At 42.2% G+C, this 15851-nt stretch overlaps 1 protein-coding gene across 1 annotated transcript in view; it reads right to left on the bottom strand.

Moving 5' to 3' along the window:
• Positions 1-15851, bottom strand: part of F13A1 (coagulation factor XIII A chain) — a 126462-nt gene that overhangs the window by 39357 nt on the left and 71254 nt on the right. Inside the window, exon 8 of the mRNA XM_054985190.1 lies at positions 12614-12788. Coding sequence (XP_054841165.1) covers positions 12614-12788 — 175 coding nt within the window. The remainder of the gene's footprint in view (positions 1-12613; positions 12789-15851) is intronic.

Genomic DNA, 15851 nt, shown 5'->3' with positions numbered 1-15851 from the left:
GTTGCCAGGTCCCCCAGAACCCAAACCAGGGGACAAGGAGGGTTGGGAGTATGCACATCAGGAGAGTCTCCTGGCATGGGTACATAGTGCACACATACTCTGGAGCACCAGAAATAACGTCATTCCCGGTGTGACAAGGAAGTGCTCCAGAGTGTGCAGGAGCATGCTGAGGAGCTCTTGGGCCCATTCCCCCCCTTTCCCCTCTGCCAGCCAGGTAAGAGGTGGTGGCTGGGGCAGACGCTGGTAGCGGAGGATGCCCCACCCCTACTGGGGCACTGGTAACCATAAGCAGAGAGAGAGAGAGAGAATTTAAAAGTTACAAACAGATTTGTTTAACAAAAGACTTTGCTATATTCCTCTTGCTTGACTCTCAGCTAACTACAAGCTTCAAATGAAACAGTCCACACATCTTTAAAAGTTTCAGCAAAAAAAAAAAAGACATTTCTACTTGAACTGGTTGAAATCGTTCCTCATGGGTTGCTATTGGAGACCATCTATCTTCAGTCTGCGGATTATCTTGTGGTGTTCCACAAGGCGCAATATTATCCCTCGTGTTATTCAACCTCTTTGTGAAGCCTTTAGGAGAACTCATCTGTAGCTATGGAGCTGGATGTCATCAATATGTAGATGATCCCCTGGTGATGGAGTAGAGATACTGTAGCTGCTTGACAGTGGTCATCAGTTGGCTGAGAGCACACAAATTGAAATTGAACCCAGAGAAGATGGAAGTGACGCTGGTTGGAAAAGCAGAGATCTTAAAGGACATTGTGCTTCTAACCTTTGATGGGGTTCAGTTGACCTTGGCCGACTCAGTTAAGAGCCATGGAGTTATACTAGACCCAGCACTGCTGCTAGAGAAGCAAATAAACACAGCTGTAAAAAAGGCCTTCTCTCAAAACTCAGATTAGCCTGGAAGATGGCCCTCTACCTTGACATGGCCAATCCAGCCACCTAGAATCATGCCACGGTGACATCAAGACTAGACTACTATAATGTACCCTACATAGGTCTCTCATTAAAGACTCCAGCTGGTGCAGAACACTGCAGCTCATTTAGTCTCAGGAACTAGACAGAGCATGCATATCACTCCCATTTTGCAGTCACTCCATTGGCTTCCCATCATCTACCAGGCTCAATTCAAAGTCATGACTACCACTATCAAAGCCCTTCAAGGCCTTGGCCCCTCATATCTGTGCGACCGTTTCTCCCCTGATGTTCCACCATGGCAGCTTCGCTCAACCAAACAGGGCCTTCTGCAGATACCACCCTGCAGTTGGGCAGTATCAACAGCTGCCCGCACACATGCTTTCACCTTATGGAATGGCCTGCCTGAGGAGACAGGAAAGCCCCCACTCTCCTGGCTTTCTGCAAACTATGCAGAACTCAATTATTCAGGAGGACTTTCTACTCAGACTGTGTCATAAGAAATAGCTCAGAGGGCCTATATGCTGTGCTATTGGATGCTGTATGCTGAGGTAGATATGTGCCACTAGGGAATTTCCACATTGCTTAACATGCCATGTAAATTAGTTATGAATTATTTCAGAAAGATTTCATATCTCTGTTTGATTTTTGCTTATCTTTAAATTTTCTGCTCCTGTGCCCTATTATATCTGTTTTCACTGAATGTCCTAACTGTTGTTCATTATTATACTTGCTCAGTGAATGTCCTACCTGTTGATTGTATTGTATTTCACCTGCTCTGTGTAATCTGCCTTGAATCACAGTGAGAAAAGTGAATAATAAATAAATCAGATTAGTTGTCAAGAGAGCCACTATTGTTGGCCTGAAAGCAACACACCAAGGTGTGTTGCAGATCTCTCCCCCAGCCCCTCGCCCAATTCTGCCACCTATCATCTATTATCAGGACATGTTGGGATATCTTGCATGCAAAGAATGTGCTCTCAAGAGTACTAACGTTAAATGCCAAACTATCAGTTCCATTTCTGTTAAATATCTGATTTAGATTGATCTTTTTTTCCTTGCAGCTCTGGCATGGATCACTATATTGAGCAGTAAAGGTCCATGGCACGTTATATCTGTTCGCAACCAATTCGCACTCTATTCTCATATTCCAAATACCACTAAGCCTTTTTCAGTTGTTACATTTTTGGCAATCCTATCTCATGTATGGGGAGAAAGCACTATCACATATAATCTTGTCGAGATGTATGATCTCTAATTTGTATGAGTAGTGTAACACATGCATACTTTCCAGGTTTGATACTCACAACTGGAAACCCAGTTTTATTGCCTGTATGATTCCTGCACACCAAATCTTGAAAATAGAAGTGTACCTATTCACACAAAAATGGTAATTGCGCATAACAGTAAGACTGGGTAGTGCACTGTCCTTGTACATAATGTAGGTGTACCAAAAATTAGGAGAGATCGATACTGCGGCATATGGTTGCAAGTATTGGTGAGTTATTTCTTTTTTACTCTTAAGGGCATTGGCTTCCTAGTCTAGAGGGTTGTTTTATCAGTTGTGCAGCGGAGTATCAAAGAAATCATATCAGGAATCCTTAAACACTCTAGTGAGGCCTTCAGGCTGACACTCCTTCAGTAGTTCCTATTCTGAGTCTAGTGCAGCTACAGTATTTCAAGCAGAAGAGTAGCTTTGCACATTCATTTTAATTGTATGATGACAAATTACTTGGATGTATCTATTACCATATGCATCTATTGATTAAGCTTAATTCGAATGCCCTCCCAGACTCCTGGTCCATGAGCTATCAAAGTTCATTGGAAATAATTCAGCTGACAATTTCAAGATTAATGGCTTTGTTCCTCCTTTTTCAAAATGTTTTAGCATTTTTAACAGATGACTATCCTAAAATATTCAATATTTCCAATAACCTTGGAAAGTTGTGTAGTTGCAGCCCAAAAGGGTTGCAAGCTCTAAAGAGCTGAAAACTAACCCAGAGGCAATAGCTGTAGGAAATGAACATATTAAATTATGTACATACAGTTTAAAAGATGAGTATGAGGAGGATATAACTGCTATTGGGAAGATACGGTTTTAAATGTAGGCTTTGAAATAGTGCCCAGCAGACTTCTTCAGGGATTTTCATGGGCTTTACATATGATCATTTATTTGTTTGTTTTTTTGTTTATGTTATTTATCGTCCACCTTTCTCACTGAGACTCAAAGCGGATTACATAGAGCCAAAACAGACGTGACGAGATACCTAGGTTCAACTCGTGTTCTCTTACCTCAAGGTTTGTCGGGAAGTGTAGGCGTCCTTGCAGGTTAAAGTTTATGCAGCTCCGAGCTGCGCGGCTTCAGGTGGGGGCCAGGCGAGTGAGGGGGAAGATGCAGTGATGCCCTCACCCAGCCCCCACAGAGCAACGCCAGGCTGTACAGGGAAAGCAGGAGGAAAGGTGCCCAGAGGATTGCTGCATCTTCCCCCCACCACTTGCCTGGCCCCCACCTGAAGCCATGCAGCTTGGAGCTGCATAGCTCACCATCGCTCTGCGGGGGCTGGGCAAGGGGTGGGTGGAGCGACGGTCTGTGAGATCGGGGTAAAGGCAGAGCACGCTGGGCTATGCAGCTCTGGGCCATGTGGCTTTGGGCAGGGGCCAGGTGAGCGAGGGGGGGAGATGCTCTAGGCACCTTTCCTCCCAGCTCTCCCGGTGCAGCCAGGTGTCTCTCTGCAGGGGCCAGGCCGGGTGTTGGGGGGGGGGAGATGAAGCAATACTCCATGTAAGCGGGGAAGGGAAAATGCCACGATGCACCTCGAGAGCGGGAGGAAAGGCACCCCACGCCTGCACTTCCCTCCCTGCTGCTCTGTAAATGCTAAACTTTAAGCTGCAAGGACGCCTACACTTCCCGACAAACCTTGAAGTAAGAGAACACGAGTTGAACCTAGGTATCTCGTCACGTCTGTTTCAGCTCATAGAGTGAGATTAGCACAATCAATATCAAGGACATTTCAATAAACAATGCCATAGGATAAATAAAGGCAATATTACAAAACCATAACATTATCAAAAGTCCAATGCAAAGTTGAAGAAATGCTGAAACACAGCGTAAGCAATTCTGACATTAGGTAACATAGAACTACCCAGTGGGTCATACTTAAAGCAACAGGTAGTACATAGGAGCACATACTTAAAGCAATAGATAGTATGTACGGCAACATGGTGATGAAGTCTATGGTCCCTATCTTGTTAGTGTAGCATCTCTTTGAGACCCCCTGCCTACAGCACAGTCAGTGGCTACTGGGTGTCAGCTGGGAACTCTATGGGTCAGTCTTGGCTGATCCATCTGCTGCTGAGCTTGCCAGTCAAAGGATTAGAACAAGACAGCCTGTTCCCACTGAGGCATTCATGCCACAGGTCAGAGTCTTCCTTGCTGGGATGACTTCAGAAGGCCCGTCTGGTACTGACTAACACAAGGCTCCCCAAATCAGCTACCTCCTCTCCATCTGTTGTTGTGAGTGGCAGCTAGGACTTCCTCTTGCACCTCCAGGCTTCCTGCTTTCAGCCAGCTCAGTCTCTCCTGCTTACCTTTCCACTGACTATCCAAAGTCCTCGGGGAGGGCAATGCGCACGCGCTAGCGTTTGGACGCCTTGTCTCCACTCTCCCGAGGACATCCAAGTTAACAGCTTTAAAAGAATGTAAACTGCTGATTGAAACTGCTGAAACTGATTTATGAGACGTCTGGCACAACAAGAAGAAGCTTGGTGAAAAGAATAGGTGAGAGGATAACAGAACTTGTTTAGTTTTAAAAGGGAAGGGAGGACGAGCCGAGACAGATAACATGGCGGCTACTGTGAAAGGCTTATCAGAACAACTGGCACAATTTCAAGCACTAATGCTTGACTCCCAGACCAAAATACAAACTTCTTTAACTGAGCTAACAGCAGAAATGAGAAATTTGGGCTCAGAGGTTAAATTGGTGGCAGGCATTGCATCGGAAGCCAAGGCTCTTGCGCAACAGAACAAAGTGGAGATTGATTCATTGAAAAAACAATACGTAGACTTATCCGACCGTAATAGGAGGGGGAACATTATTTTCTTTGGTATTTCTGAAGAAGTTAAAGCATGTGATTTAGAGCGGACCCTGGTGGGATGGTTATCACAACAGGAGCTGGAAATAGAAGAAGAAGATATTGAACGTGCCCACAGACTCCAAACAAGAAGAATGGGGGGGGAACCGCGCCCGGTGATAATGAAGCTTGTGAGGGAGAAGTTACAGCAGAGGATATTCAAAACACTCAAGAAAAATAAAGAGCTGACATTTAAAGGCAGAAGGGTTTATGTGAAGGAAGATTTTTGCAAAGAAACGCTTTATCAAAGGACTCAAATGAAACCTTTTGCACAGAAACTTAACCAAAGCAACATTAAATTCAGCTGGGCGTACCCAGCATCCCTGGTTATTTACCAAGAGGGGAGGAGGCTTTGTGCGAGGAACCCTGAAGAGGCACGGGACCTATTAGAAACTTTGGGAGTAAATGTGAGGAATACTGAGTCAATCCCGATGGATGAAACGCATCAACCTCGGCCACAGCAACCGGACTCTGAGGAAGGTCCATCTAACCGTCAGGACAAGAGGCCAAGACTGTCTCGAGACTGAGACATATTAAGGGAAGTATACAAACAAAATTAAAATAGTATTAAAATGGTTATTAATATAACTCGGGGAGTGGAGGGTGCGCTTACCCCAGATGTGTAGAGAAGGGATGAGTACTCATCCCCAGCTCATGGCTCTACACAAGGGAAGGGGAGGGGGAGGGAGGGGGAAGGGAAGGGAAGTTGGGTATACAAAGGGGAATATCAAACTAAATATCGGGCCAGGGGAACAAAGGGAAGGTAAATCTGAGTTTGAAAATGGATAAAACGCTACAGGTGCTGACACTGAACGTCAATGGTCTGGGTTCGGATTTAAAAAGGTATAAACTTCTTAGATTTCTTAAACAACAGAATATAGATATAGCATGGCTCCAGGAAACACATAAATCAAAGAAAGATAAAAGACCTTTATTCAGAGACCCTAATTGGGGGATCTTGGCAGAGGCACGTGGATCATCAAAATCAAGAGGTGTGGCAATTCTGGCTCACAAGAGGAATGATATAAGAGTAATAGAAGTGATAAGAGATGCTGAAGGGAGGTTCATAATGGTTAAATGCCTGGTTGAAAATAGATTAACAACATTGATAAACATATATGCTCCAAATATGGGACAGAAAACCTTTTTATTAAAGATATTAAAAAAAGCGCGTAGCTTCTCTGAAGGAGAGGTAATTTTGGCAGGAGATTTAAATAAGGATTTTAATAAAGATAACATAATTAATTGGAAACAATGGGATCTGACTGAAGTACACAAAGTTCTTAACCTAGTGCCCAAACCCACATATTTTTCAAGTAGACATAAAACCACCTCATGTTTAGACTATGTACTTATAAATAGAATGAGTACCTGGGAGGTAAAAAGAGTAACCACCCATCCAATATGGATTTCAGACCACGCCCCGGTAAGTGTAGAAATAATACTAATGCATAAACAAGTTAGAAGACCATGGAGATACAACAACATGATTATGGCTAGGGAGGAGGACAAGCGATATATTACGGATCAAATAAAGCTATACTTCAAAGAGAACAGAGGAACAGTGGAGACAAATACACTATGGGATGCGGCTAAGGCGGTAATTAGAGGGCAATGTATTATGAAAGAAAAGGAGATAAGGAAAAAATGGCATGCCGATAGGGAAGGGAAACTACAGGAATTAAGTAAGTTGCAAGAGGATCAAATAAAGAAATTTTGCCCCAATAGACATAAATTAATTAGGGAACTGCGGAAAAAACTGGATGTTCTTGACTCCATGGCATTATGGAAAAAGCAGGTTATGGTAAAAAACGAATACCAGAGAAATACACTTAATTCAGCCAAGAGATTAGCAAATTACCTGAGAAGGGAAAAGGAGAGACAAAGGGTGAGGAGTATTAAGATAAATAAAAAGGTGACACAGAATCCAGAGGAGATAAAAGGAGCATTTGAGAAATTTTATAAAAGTTTATATGAGGAAAAAGAGGTGAAGGAATTTGAGGAAGAGATAGGGACAGTGTTAACGGAAACTGAACGAAGGAGGCTTGAGGAGGATGTAAAGTGTCAAGAGATTGAGCAGGCGATAGGTAGCTTAAAGACAGGTAGATCTCCAGGGTTAGATGGTTTTTCAGCTGAATTTTATAAGGAAATGAAAGAGGTATTGATCCCTGAATTACAAGAAGTATTTAATAATATACTAAAAGGAGGAAAGGCCCCGGATACCTGGAGGAAAGCAGAAATAACGGTGATTTTGAAACCTAAGAGAGACCCCCAAGAAGTGGGTTCATATAGACCGATTAGCCTGCTGAATCAGGATTATAAACTCTTTGCCAAAATATTGGCAAATAGACTTAAGAATATTATTCGGAAAGTGATAAAAGAGGATCAATACGGTTTTATGGAGGGTAGAAACATTGCACACCCAATAAGAAATTTAATCAATGTCTTGTGTCATAGTAAATTTAGGAAACTGGCTTTATTAAAATTAGATGTTTATAAAGCTTTTGATACACTGTCATATCAATTTTTATGGACAGTTATGGCCAAATATGGAATTAGTCAATCAATTATACAAGTATTCCAGGAAATATATAGAGAAGGCACAGCGGTGGTTAGACTCAATGGGGAACATACCTCACAATTCTCAATTCAGAGAGGAGTTAGGCAAGGATGTCCGCTTTCCCCGTTCCTCTTCATAATGGCTATAGAACAACTAGCTCAACGCATTAGGAACTCTGGGAGGATAGAGGGATGTCAAATAGGCAAGGAAGAAATTAAATTAAACTTATTTGCAGATGACCTGATCATAGTTATATCTAATCCGAAAGAAGGAGTCAAAGAGACAAAAATTATATTAGAAGACTTTGAGTTAAACTCAGGATTAAAAGTTAATATGGCAAAATCAGAGATAATGTATATTAATGTGAGGATGGAAGAAAGGAAAGCGATACATAAATGGACAGGAATAGGTTTAGGGGTCAAGAAATTCAGATATTTAGGGATAGATATAGTTAAAAATGTTAATAAGATGGTAGAGAGGAATTATAATCGGACGTGGAACACAATATTGAAAGAAATGAGGAGGTGGGGCAAGAAGACATTAAGCATAACAGCTAGGATTAATATAGTGAAAATGTTCTGGACCCCAAAGTTATTATATTTGTTTCAAATGATACCTTTAGAAATCAATAGACAAAAAATTAACAGTTGGAATGCGAGAATAAAAGAATGGGTCTTTGGCAGTAAAAAAAGTAGGGTTTCTAGATATTTCATATATGCTCATAGATCTGACATGGGATGGGGTGTCCCAGAACTGGGAAATTATTATGAAGCATTTCAAATAAAAACATTAATGGAAATAGGGGAGAGAAGTGAACAAAAATGGGTTAGAATCGAGAATGAGGCAAATAAAGGGGTTGGAAGATTTGGAGTATTTACAGGAGGAAAGTTTAAATACAGTATGTTAGAACCGGGACCGAGAAAAACAGCATTAATGATTTGGAGGAAATGGCAACCGAAATGGTTAAAGGGAGTATCTAAACAAGTATTATTAGAGGCATTGGATGAGGAGGAGGAAGATGAGAAGTGGTGGAGATTACTTAAACAGAAAGGGTACACTAGACTGCAAGATATACTATGTGGGCAGTCACTTAAACCATTACAAACATTACATGATGAAATAGGAAGGCAATATTGGTTGAAGCTAATAGGTTTACATAATAGACTTAAAAAGATAATCGAAAATAGGACTCTGACGGCGGGGGAACCAATGGAGGAGTTATTAAAGGTGATGATAAACACAAAAAGAGGATTAGCAGGCAAGATATATAGAAGGATGATGTCTGATAAAGATCGGACAAGAACCCTCCTTCAGGGGAAGTGGAGCGTAGAAATTAGTCTAGCGGATAGAAGGGTTGACAGAATTATAAAAGGTATACAGGAGATAAAAGTGCATAAATTCAGAGAGCTGGAATTGAAATTCTACACGAAGTGGTATAGAACCCCGGCTATATTAGCTAATATGTTCTCAAGACTAAGTTCAAACTGTTGGCACTGCAGAAACGGGAAAGGATGGTACTCCCATATGTGGTGGGAGTGTGCAGAAGTTAAAGCTTTTTGGGAGAAGGTAACAGAGCAACTTTATAAGTTCTTCGCAATAAGACCAAAGATAGACCCAGAATTGATGTTAGGTAGTACTTTAGGTCATAAAGATATCAGAAAAGAAGGACAGGACTTATTTAAAGCAATGGTGCTAGCCGGTAAAGCAGTAATAGCATTTGGTTGGAAAGACAAAACTAAGTGGACGGAACCAAACTGGCAGGATTATTTATTTGAATACATTCAATCAGACATTATAGCCATAATTAATCAGGATGAGTCATGGGAATTAAGAATAGGAAAGATTAAGGAAAAATGGCATTTATATTTAAAATGGGTCATGGAGGATCAACAACGGGACGTTCGGTGGAAGCTCCTAAGCTTGTGCCCCTGGCTAGAAAGGATGAGTAGCTAAAGGGAGGGCGGGAGGGATAAGGGTAGGGAAATAAAAAAAAAAAGTTTAAAAATTAAAAAAAAAAAAAAAACTATCCAAAGTCCTCACCCACTTTGGGGTCTAAGCACCTGACACCTTTTAATTTTATTGTTAATTTACTACATTTTAATCCTCTCCTAACTCCATCAGGGTAGCATACCTTATCCTCCCCAGTTCCATTTTATCCTTACAACAACCCTGTGAGTAGAGTTACCAGCACAAGGCTGGCAACCAGTAAGAGACTTAACAGGTGGGGGATGGGGCTTGCCAGCAACATCATGATGATGTTGATGGCAATACACTGACTTCACTCCCTGTGCACCCAGATTTGACATCAGCATGTTACCATGGATGCTCTAGCATTTGGGCAAAACCATATGGATTTGGGCTTGGGGCAAAACTCTATTGTTGTGGGCAAGACTCTATGCACTGTCGTCACTTCCTGGTGCATAGGGAGCAACATCAGCATGTAGGGATGCTGCCCATTACCCCCCATTTTCCAACCTATTTTCTTCTGCAACCCAACTGAGAGGCGGCAGTAAGTGCCCGCTGGTGGCCGAGGACCCACCATCACCAGTAGGAACCTGGCAAGTCTGTCTGTGAGGTAGGTAATGTTTCCTTCACTTCCTGTTCTGTGTTAAAATGTGGGTGAATGTATGAAGCTGCCCAATAGCAAGTTGGACCCTTGGTCCATCTAGCTCAGTATTATCTACTTGGACCAGCCAAGATTCTCCAGGGTTTGGGGGAGGGGTCTTTCACATCACCTACTACCTGAAAGTAAGGACTGAACCCTGGGCATTTTGTATGCAACACAGATGCACCATCACTGAACCTAGTCTAAGTCTGAGACTTATCTTGCCTTTCTATTTGAAAGAAATACTCAGAGCAGTGTACCATACAAAAAACTCACACAAACATATAAATATATAAAACATACATATGATACAAAACTTTAGAAAAGAGCCATCAATACTCAGCATGAGCTCTGAAGTCCATAACATAGCTAGATTTTTGTCTTCTCTTGTCCTTACAGTATAAATGTCAACCCACTCTATTGAATTCTGCATTCAGATCCAAATAGGTCTCTGTCCCACTGTGGTTAGTGGGAGGTGCAGCACCTGAAACCTTGGGACGAAGGGACATATAAAGTTTGCCTACATATGACTGCACCATAGAAAATTATAAGAACACCACTAATTGAGATGGATGAGTTTTTAATGTATGACTGTAAGAGGAAGACAGATTAGCCAAGAAGAAGACATGTTTTCAAGGGCTGGTAATACCTACTAATATTGGCATGAGTACTGAGTAGAAGACTGGCTTGCTCTGGAGTTCTGCCAGCTGTGATATAAACAGGTTGTTCACTTCAGTGTCTGTGTGCACAACCACAGAAAGAAATATATGCCTAAACAGAGATCTACATTCCAGCATCTTCATTTTCAAAAACAAGTGAATATATTGGATATTTATCTCTTGGCCAAATCACTTTGGAAAATCAAAAGCATAAGCATTTCCAGCTTCTGCCATCTACAGTCATAATATTTGCTTTCAATTGAGAGTCAGTGGATGAAAATAAAGGAAATTATTCCTTGTAAAGGGTACTGGAGTATCATCCGGAGTGAATCAGGAATTAGGGATATGCAGTCAGAATTTGCTAATCAAAATCTGACAAAGAATGCCTATTTGAAAATGTAGTAAATTAAATACTTCTCAACATTTTGAAGTGGCTGGAAACCTTCTGATCTGACAGTTATTCTAGTGCCTCGTTATCTGGTTTCAATTTCCAAGGCAGAGGGAAGTCAGTAAGGGGGCACTGCAGACTTATGCAGGAGGGAGGTGTTGTCCAACCACAGAAGTTAGTTCATCTTCCCACCATTCAGGATCATTCTTATTTGTATTCCTATGTACAGCATTTCCACTTCCTAGCAATCACAATGTCCTCAGATTTTGAGAGAATTTTCTGATACCATGGGTCTTGTTTGTGTGAGCTATTTCATCTTATAGAGTTGTACCCATCCCAGAGGCAAGCAGAAGTCTTTACACGCGGTGTAAGGCAGGACAGAGTGGCCAACAAAGGCAGAACCTCAGGCTACATTTATTTACTTTCCACTACTCAGAGCACTCAAGGAGCTCACAATAAGAAATAACAACAAACCTGTAAGATCACTAAAAACAAATTAAATCATATTAAACCCAGCAAATAAATACCATATAACTGGGTAAAAAATACACAGTAACAGCAGACGAAAACAATCAATTTCAAAGAAGAATAGATAGAGTATGATGAGGTATTATTGTATTGTAAGCTTTTCTGCTTTTCCTCTACTTCATTGGTTGCCATTTGCAGGGTGGGAAATCTTGCAGTGTGATGATATTATATATTACTACTACAGGAGAGGAAAGAAGGAGGGACAGGGCTGCTACTTTTTTCTGTATTGTTCAGTCTTAGTACACATAAGATTGCCATTTCAATGACATAATGTGCTTGTAGGCTTAAAGTCCTATAGATAACACTGCATATTTTAAACACCACTGAAATTATTAGTATTAGATTGACACAAGTTAACAATGACAATGAGCTTTCAAAAGCTCATACTCTGGAAATCTAGTTGGTCTTTAAGGTGCTATTGGACCAGAATCTTACTCTTCTACTACAGACCAACATGGCTACCCACCTGAAACATGTTAACAATAACTATCAGAAAGCTGAGAAAGAAAACCATGCACACACGAGTCTGCCTTATATAGAATCAGACCCTTGATCCATCAAGGTCATTATTGTCTGCTCAGACTGGCAGTGGCTCTCCAGGATCTCAGGCAAAGGTCCATCACATCACCTACCACATGGTTCTTTTAACCAGAGCTGCTGGGGGATTGAACCTGGGACCTTCTGCATGCCAAGCAAAGGTTCTACCGCTGTGCCACAACAACCCCCCCCCCCAAAATCTTTGGTTCATTTGAGAATGAAAAGGCAACAATGAACATGCCAAAAAAGACCATATTTTTTCACACTTTTCTCATACGTACAAGTGTTGAAGACTCCAGCAAAGACCCAGCACTGGCCATACCGCACTGGCTCTTTAGAACTATAATATTCCAGCAGAATGTCTACACTTCCTGTCCAGGCTGATGGTGGGACTCCATATTCATAAAAATTGCTCCAAGACCCAACAAGCACACCCTGGTCATCTTGAGAATTGATCTGAAAGGGGAGAGAGAGTGGGAAATAAAAAACATCATTGTTGACATATACATTCCTATGTATTGACAATATTTCCAAGTTTTTTAAAAATGGGAATCCTCTAAATCTATCTACCTACTACTTTTCATGGCCTTCATTCAAGGAACACAGAGTGGCATACATTTTCCCAATTTTATCCCCATGACATCCCTGTGAGGAAGGTGAGGTTGAGGAAGAACTGATCCAGTTACCTAGTGAGCTTCACACAGGGTGGGAACTTGAACCTGGACTAGCAGCTGAGAGACACAACCCTCTAAGCATTACCTCACACTGGTGCAGGAGAAATATTGGACTAGAGAACGCTGTTATTAGTAGGGGTGTGCGCCGGGGAAATATTCAGTTTTCCTGCTTTGGGTTTACCCGAAGCAGAAAAAAGATTCGGAATAACCCAAAACCCAAAGCGGCAAGCCACTTCGGATTCGGGTTATCAGAATCACTTCAGTATGCTTTGTAATGATTTGGAGCATATCGAAGTGAGGCCCCCGGCCCCCCTTCCCCCAACCCCAACCCCACTTACCTTTCCTGAAGGCAGGAGCCAGTTCCTCCACCGTCCGCGCTACTTCCTGTGCCTCTGCGGTGGCCAGCTGGGTGGTGGGGAAGGCCGGAACCAGCGCCTCCGCCACCCACACTGCCACTTCTGCCTCCGCAGTGGCCAGCAGGGTGGCAGGGAAGGCCACAGCCAGTGCCTCCGCCACCTGTGCTGCCGCTTCTGCCTCTGCAGCGGTCAGCTGGGTGGCAGGGAAAGCCACAGCCGGTGCAACTGCCACTGCCGCGGCCTGCAGGGCGGCAGGGAAGGCCACAGCCGGCACTTCCACCACCCACGCCACTTGCGCCGCCACTGCCAGGATGTCCCAGATAAGTGGGGTGGGTGGGTGGGAGGGAGGGAGCCCTTTAAAAAGTCCCCAAAGTTTCCCAAAGCAACCCAAATCGCTTCAGGACGCTTTGATTCGGTATTTCTGAATTGGGGCCATCAATCTTTACGAATTGGGCCCGATTAGTTTTTTTCCGAATCGGGAACCCAAAACGCACACCCCTAGTTATTAGAGGGCACAATTCTGCTATATATCTTTGCCATATTGAAGGGAATGTTGATGCCCTTACCATTCATGTTGAAGAAAACAGACAATATATGAATACACAGAGCTACCTTATACTGACCATTAGTCTATCATGGTCAGTATTTTCTGCTCTGACTGGCAGCAGCTCTCCAGGTTCTAAAGAAGAGGTCTTTCACTACACATACTAGTTGATCCATTTCAACTGGCGATGCCAGAGACTGAACCTGGGATCTTCTGCATGCAAAGCATTTGCTCTACCACTGACAAGTTTGCCTGCAGTAATAACTGAAGCATTTGTACATCTTAGCTGCAAGCTAAGAAAGATGACTGCACTTTTGCACAGTAAAATTATGCTAGTGTCTGAAGCAACTTTAAGTCTCTGAGCAGTTTTTCATAAGCAATGCTATATGGCAAAGAGGGGGAAATAAATAAATACCTAACTGCAGACACCTACAGTAAATAAGCAAGCTAGTGAAAATAAAGACTGCCTTGCTTTGCACAACAGAGGGGAACGGATGCAAATGGTGACTTCTAAAATGGCTGCCCAAGGAATGCCAACCTTCCCAAAATCAAAACAGCATGTAAATAATGCCAAAGGCCCGAAGTGGAAAATTGGATACAGAGACTGCAAAACCTTTAGCTCCTCACGTTTTTGATTTCAAGGTAGAGTGATTTGTTTTTACATTATTTTACATTATGCACTAAAAAAATGGTTCATCAGTTAAAGATTGAATACAGGGTATGATATTACTTCCCAACAACTCTCCAATGACTCACAGATTGTTCTAATTAACTGTAAAACTAGAGTTACCAACTTTCAAGTGGGGTGGGAATACTCCCAGAATTGCATGTGACCTCAAACTGTGTAAATCAGTCCCACTGGAGTAAATGGCAACTTCAGAGGGTGGACTCCATGACATCGCTTCCCTGCTGAGCTCCCTCCTTTCCGTAGACTCCCCTTTCCCCAGGCACTACCTCCAAATTTCTAGGAATTTCCCAAGCTGGAGTTGGCAGGCAACCCTATCATAAACAAATGATGAGTTTAAAATTTATGTTTAGAGTAGCAAAGTAGCAAGCTGCAGGTGCAATAAGTGGAACAGCAATGAAGTGTTCATCTCCAAACACCGCTAAAGAGATCAAGTCACAGATTCTACAAAGGTGCAGTTCAATGGAACTTCAAAAGTTTCAGATTGTGACACTGCACCAGCCAAACTGCTAGTTCTTGCATGCTGTCCTTCCTTCCTTCCTTCCTTGAGCAGCTGATAGGGAGTCTTTATTTCTTTAAGGTAAATATGGTAGAGAGATACTTGGCCACAGCCAGCATAGCACTTGTTCTCTATCCACCAACAGATAGTGGACTATATTATCTTTAATACAGTGAAAGGTAATTTAGTTAAAATAGGGGCAATCCATAATTCATGAAAAGAGTTATAATGAGGGCATTCCAGTATCATATGGGACAAGGAGTCAACCTTTTTCAAAACACATTGGCAGAGTCTATCCGAATAAGGTAAATTGCTGCAAGGAAGTAGAATTGGCACACTCTGAAAAGTCTAAGGGAAAATACCAATAAACAAGCAAATCTATAATCTGGAATAAGACTAAAAAGGAGACATTCATTAGCAAAGGACATTCCCACTTCTTCCACCTACAAATAAAAAATGGAAAAGACTGCCAGGCCGGGGTGGGCGGGGGTGGCAGGGAATCATACTGACATAGATTGATGCAAAAGCTGAACATGGGGAGAACCAAGCCAAAGCATCAGGTAAACTAAATGAGCAGTGGAGAGAATTATGTTTTGGAATAAACAGAAGAACCGCCAAAAAGGGACAGGCCTCCTTTGAATAACAAATGAAAGCCGTATAAAAGAAAAACAGTGTCTAAAAGTAGGTGTTATAAGAAGAATAATGCTGTAAACACCAAAATGTGGAGGACAATACATCAATATAATTTGCAAGTTGTGAAT

The sequence above is a fragment of the Eublepharis macularius genome, chromosome 7 (genome assembly GCF_028583425.1).
Source record: "Eublepharis macularius isolate TG4126 chromosome 7, MPM_Emac_v1.0, whole genome shotgun sequence".
NCBI classification, from domain to species: domain Eukaryota; kingdom Metazoa; phylum Chordata; class Lepidosauria; order Squamata; family Eublepharidae; genus Eublepharis; species Eublepharis macularius.
The sequence above is the reverse complement of the archived record's forward strand: the minus strand, read 5'-3'. Positions and strand labels throughout refer to the sequence as shown.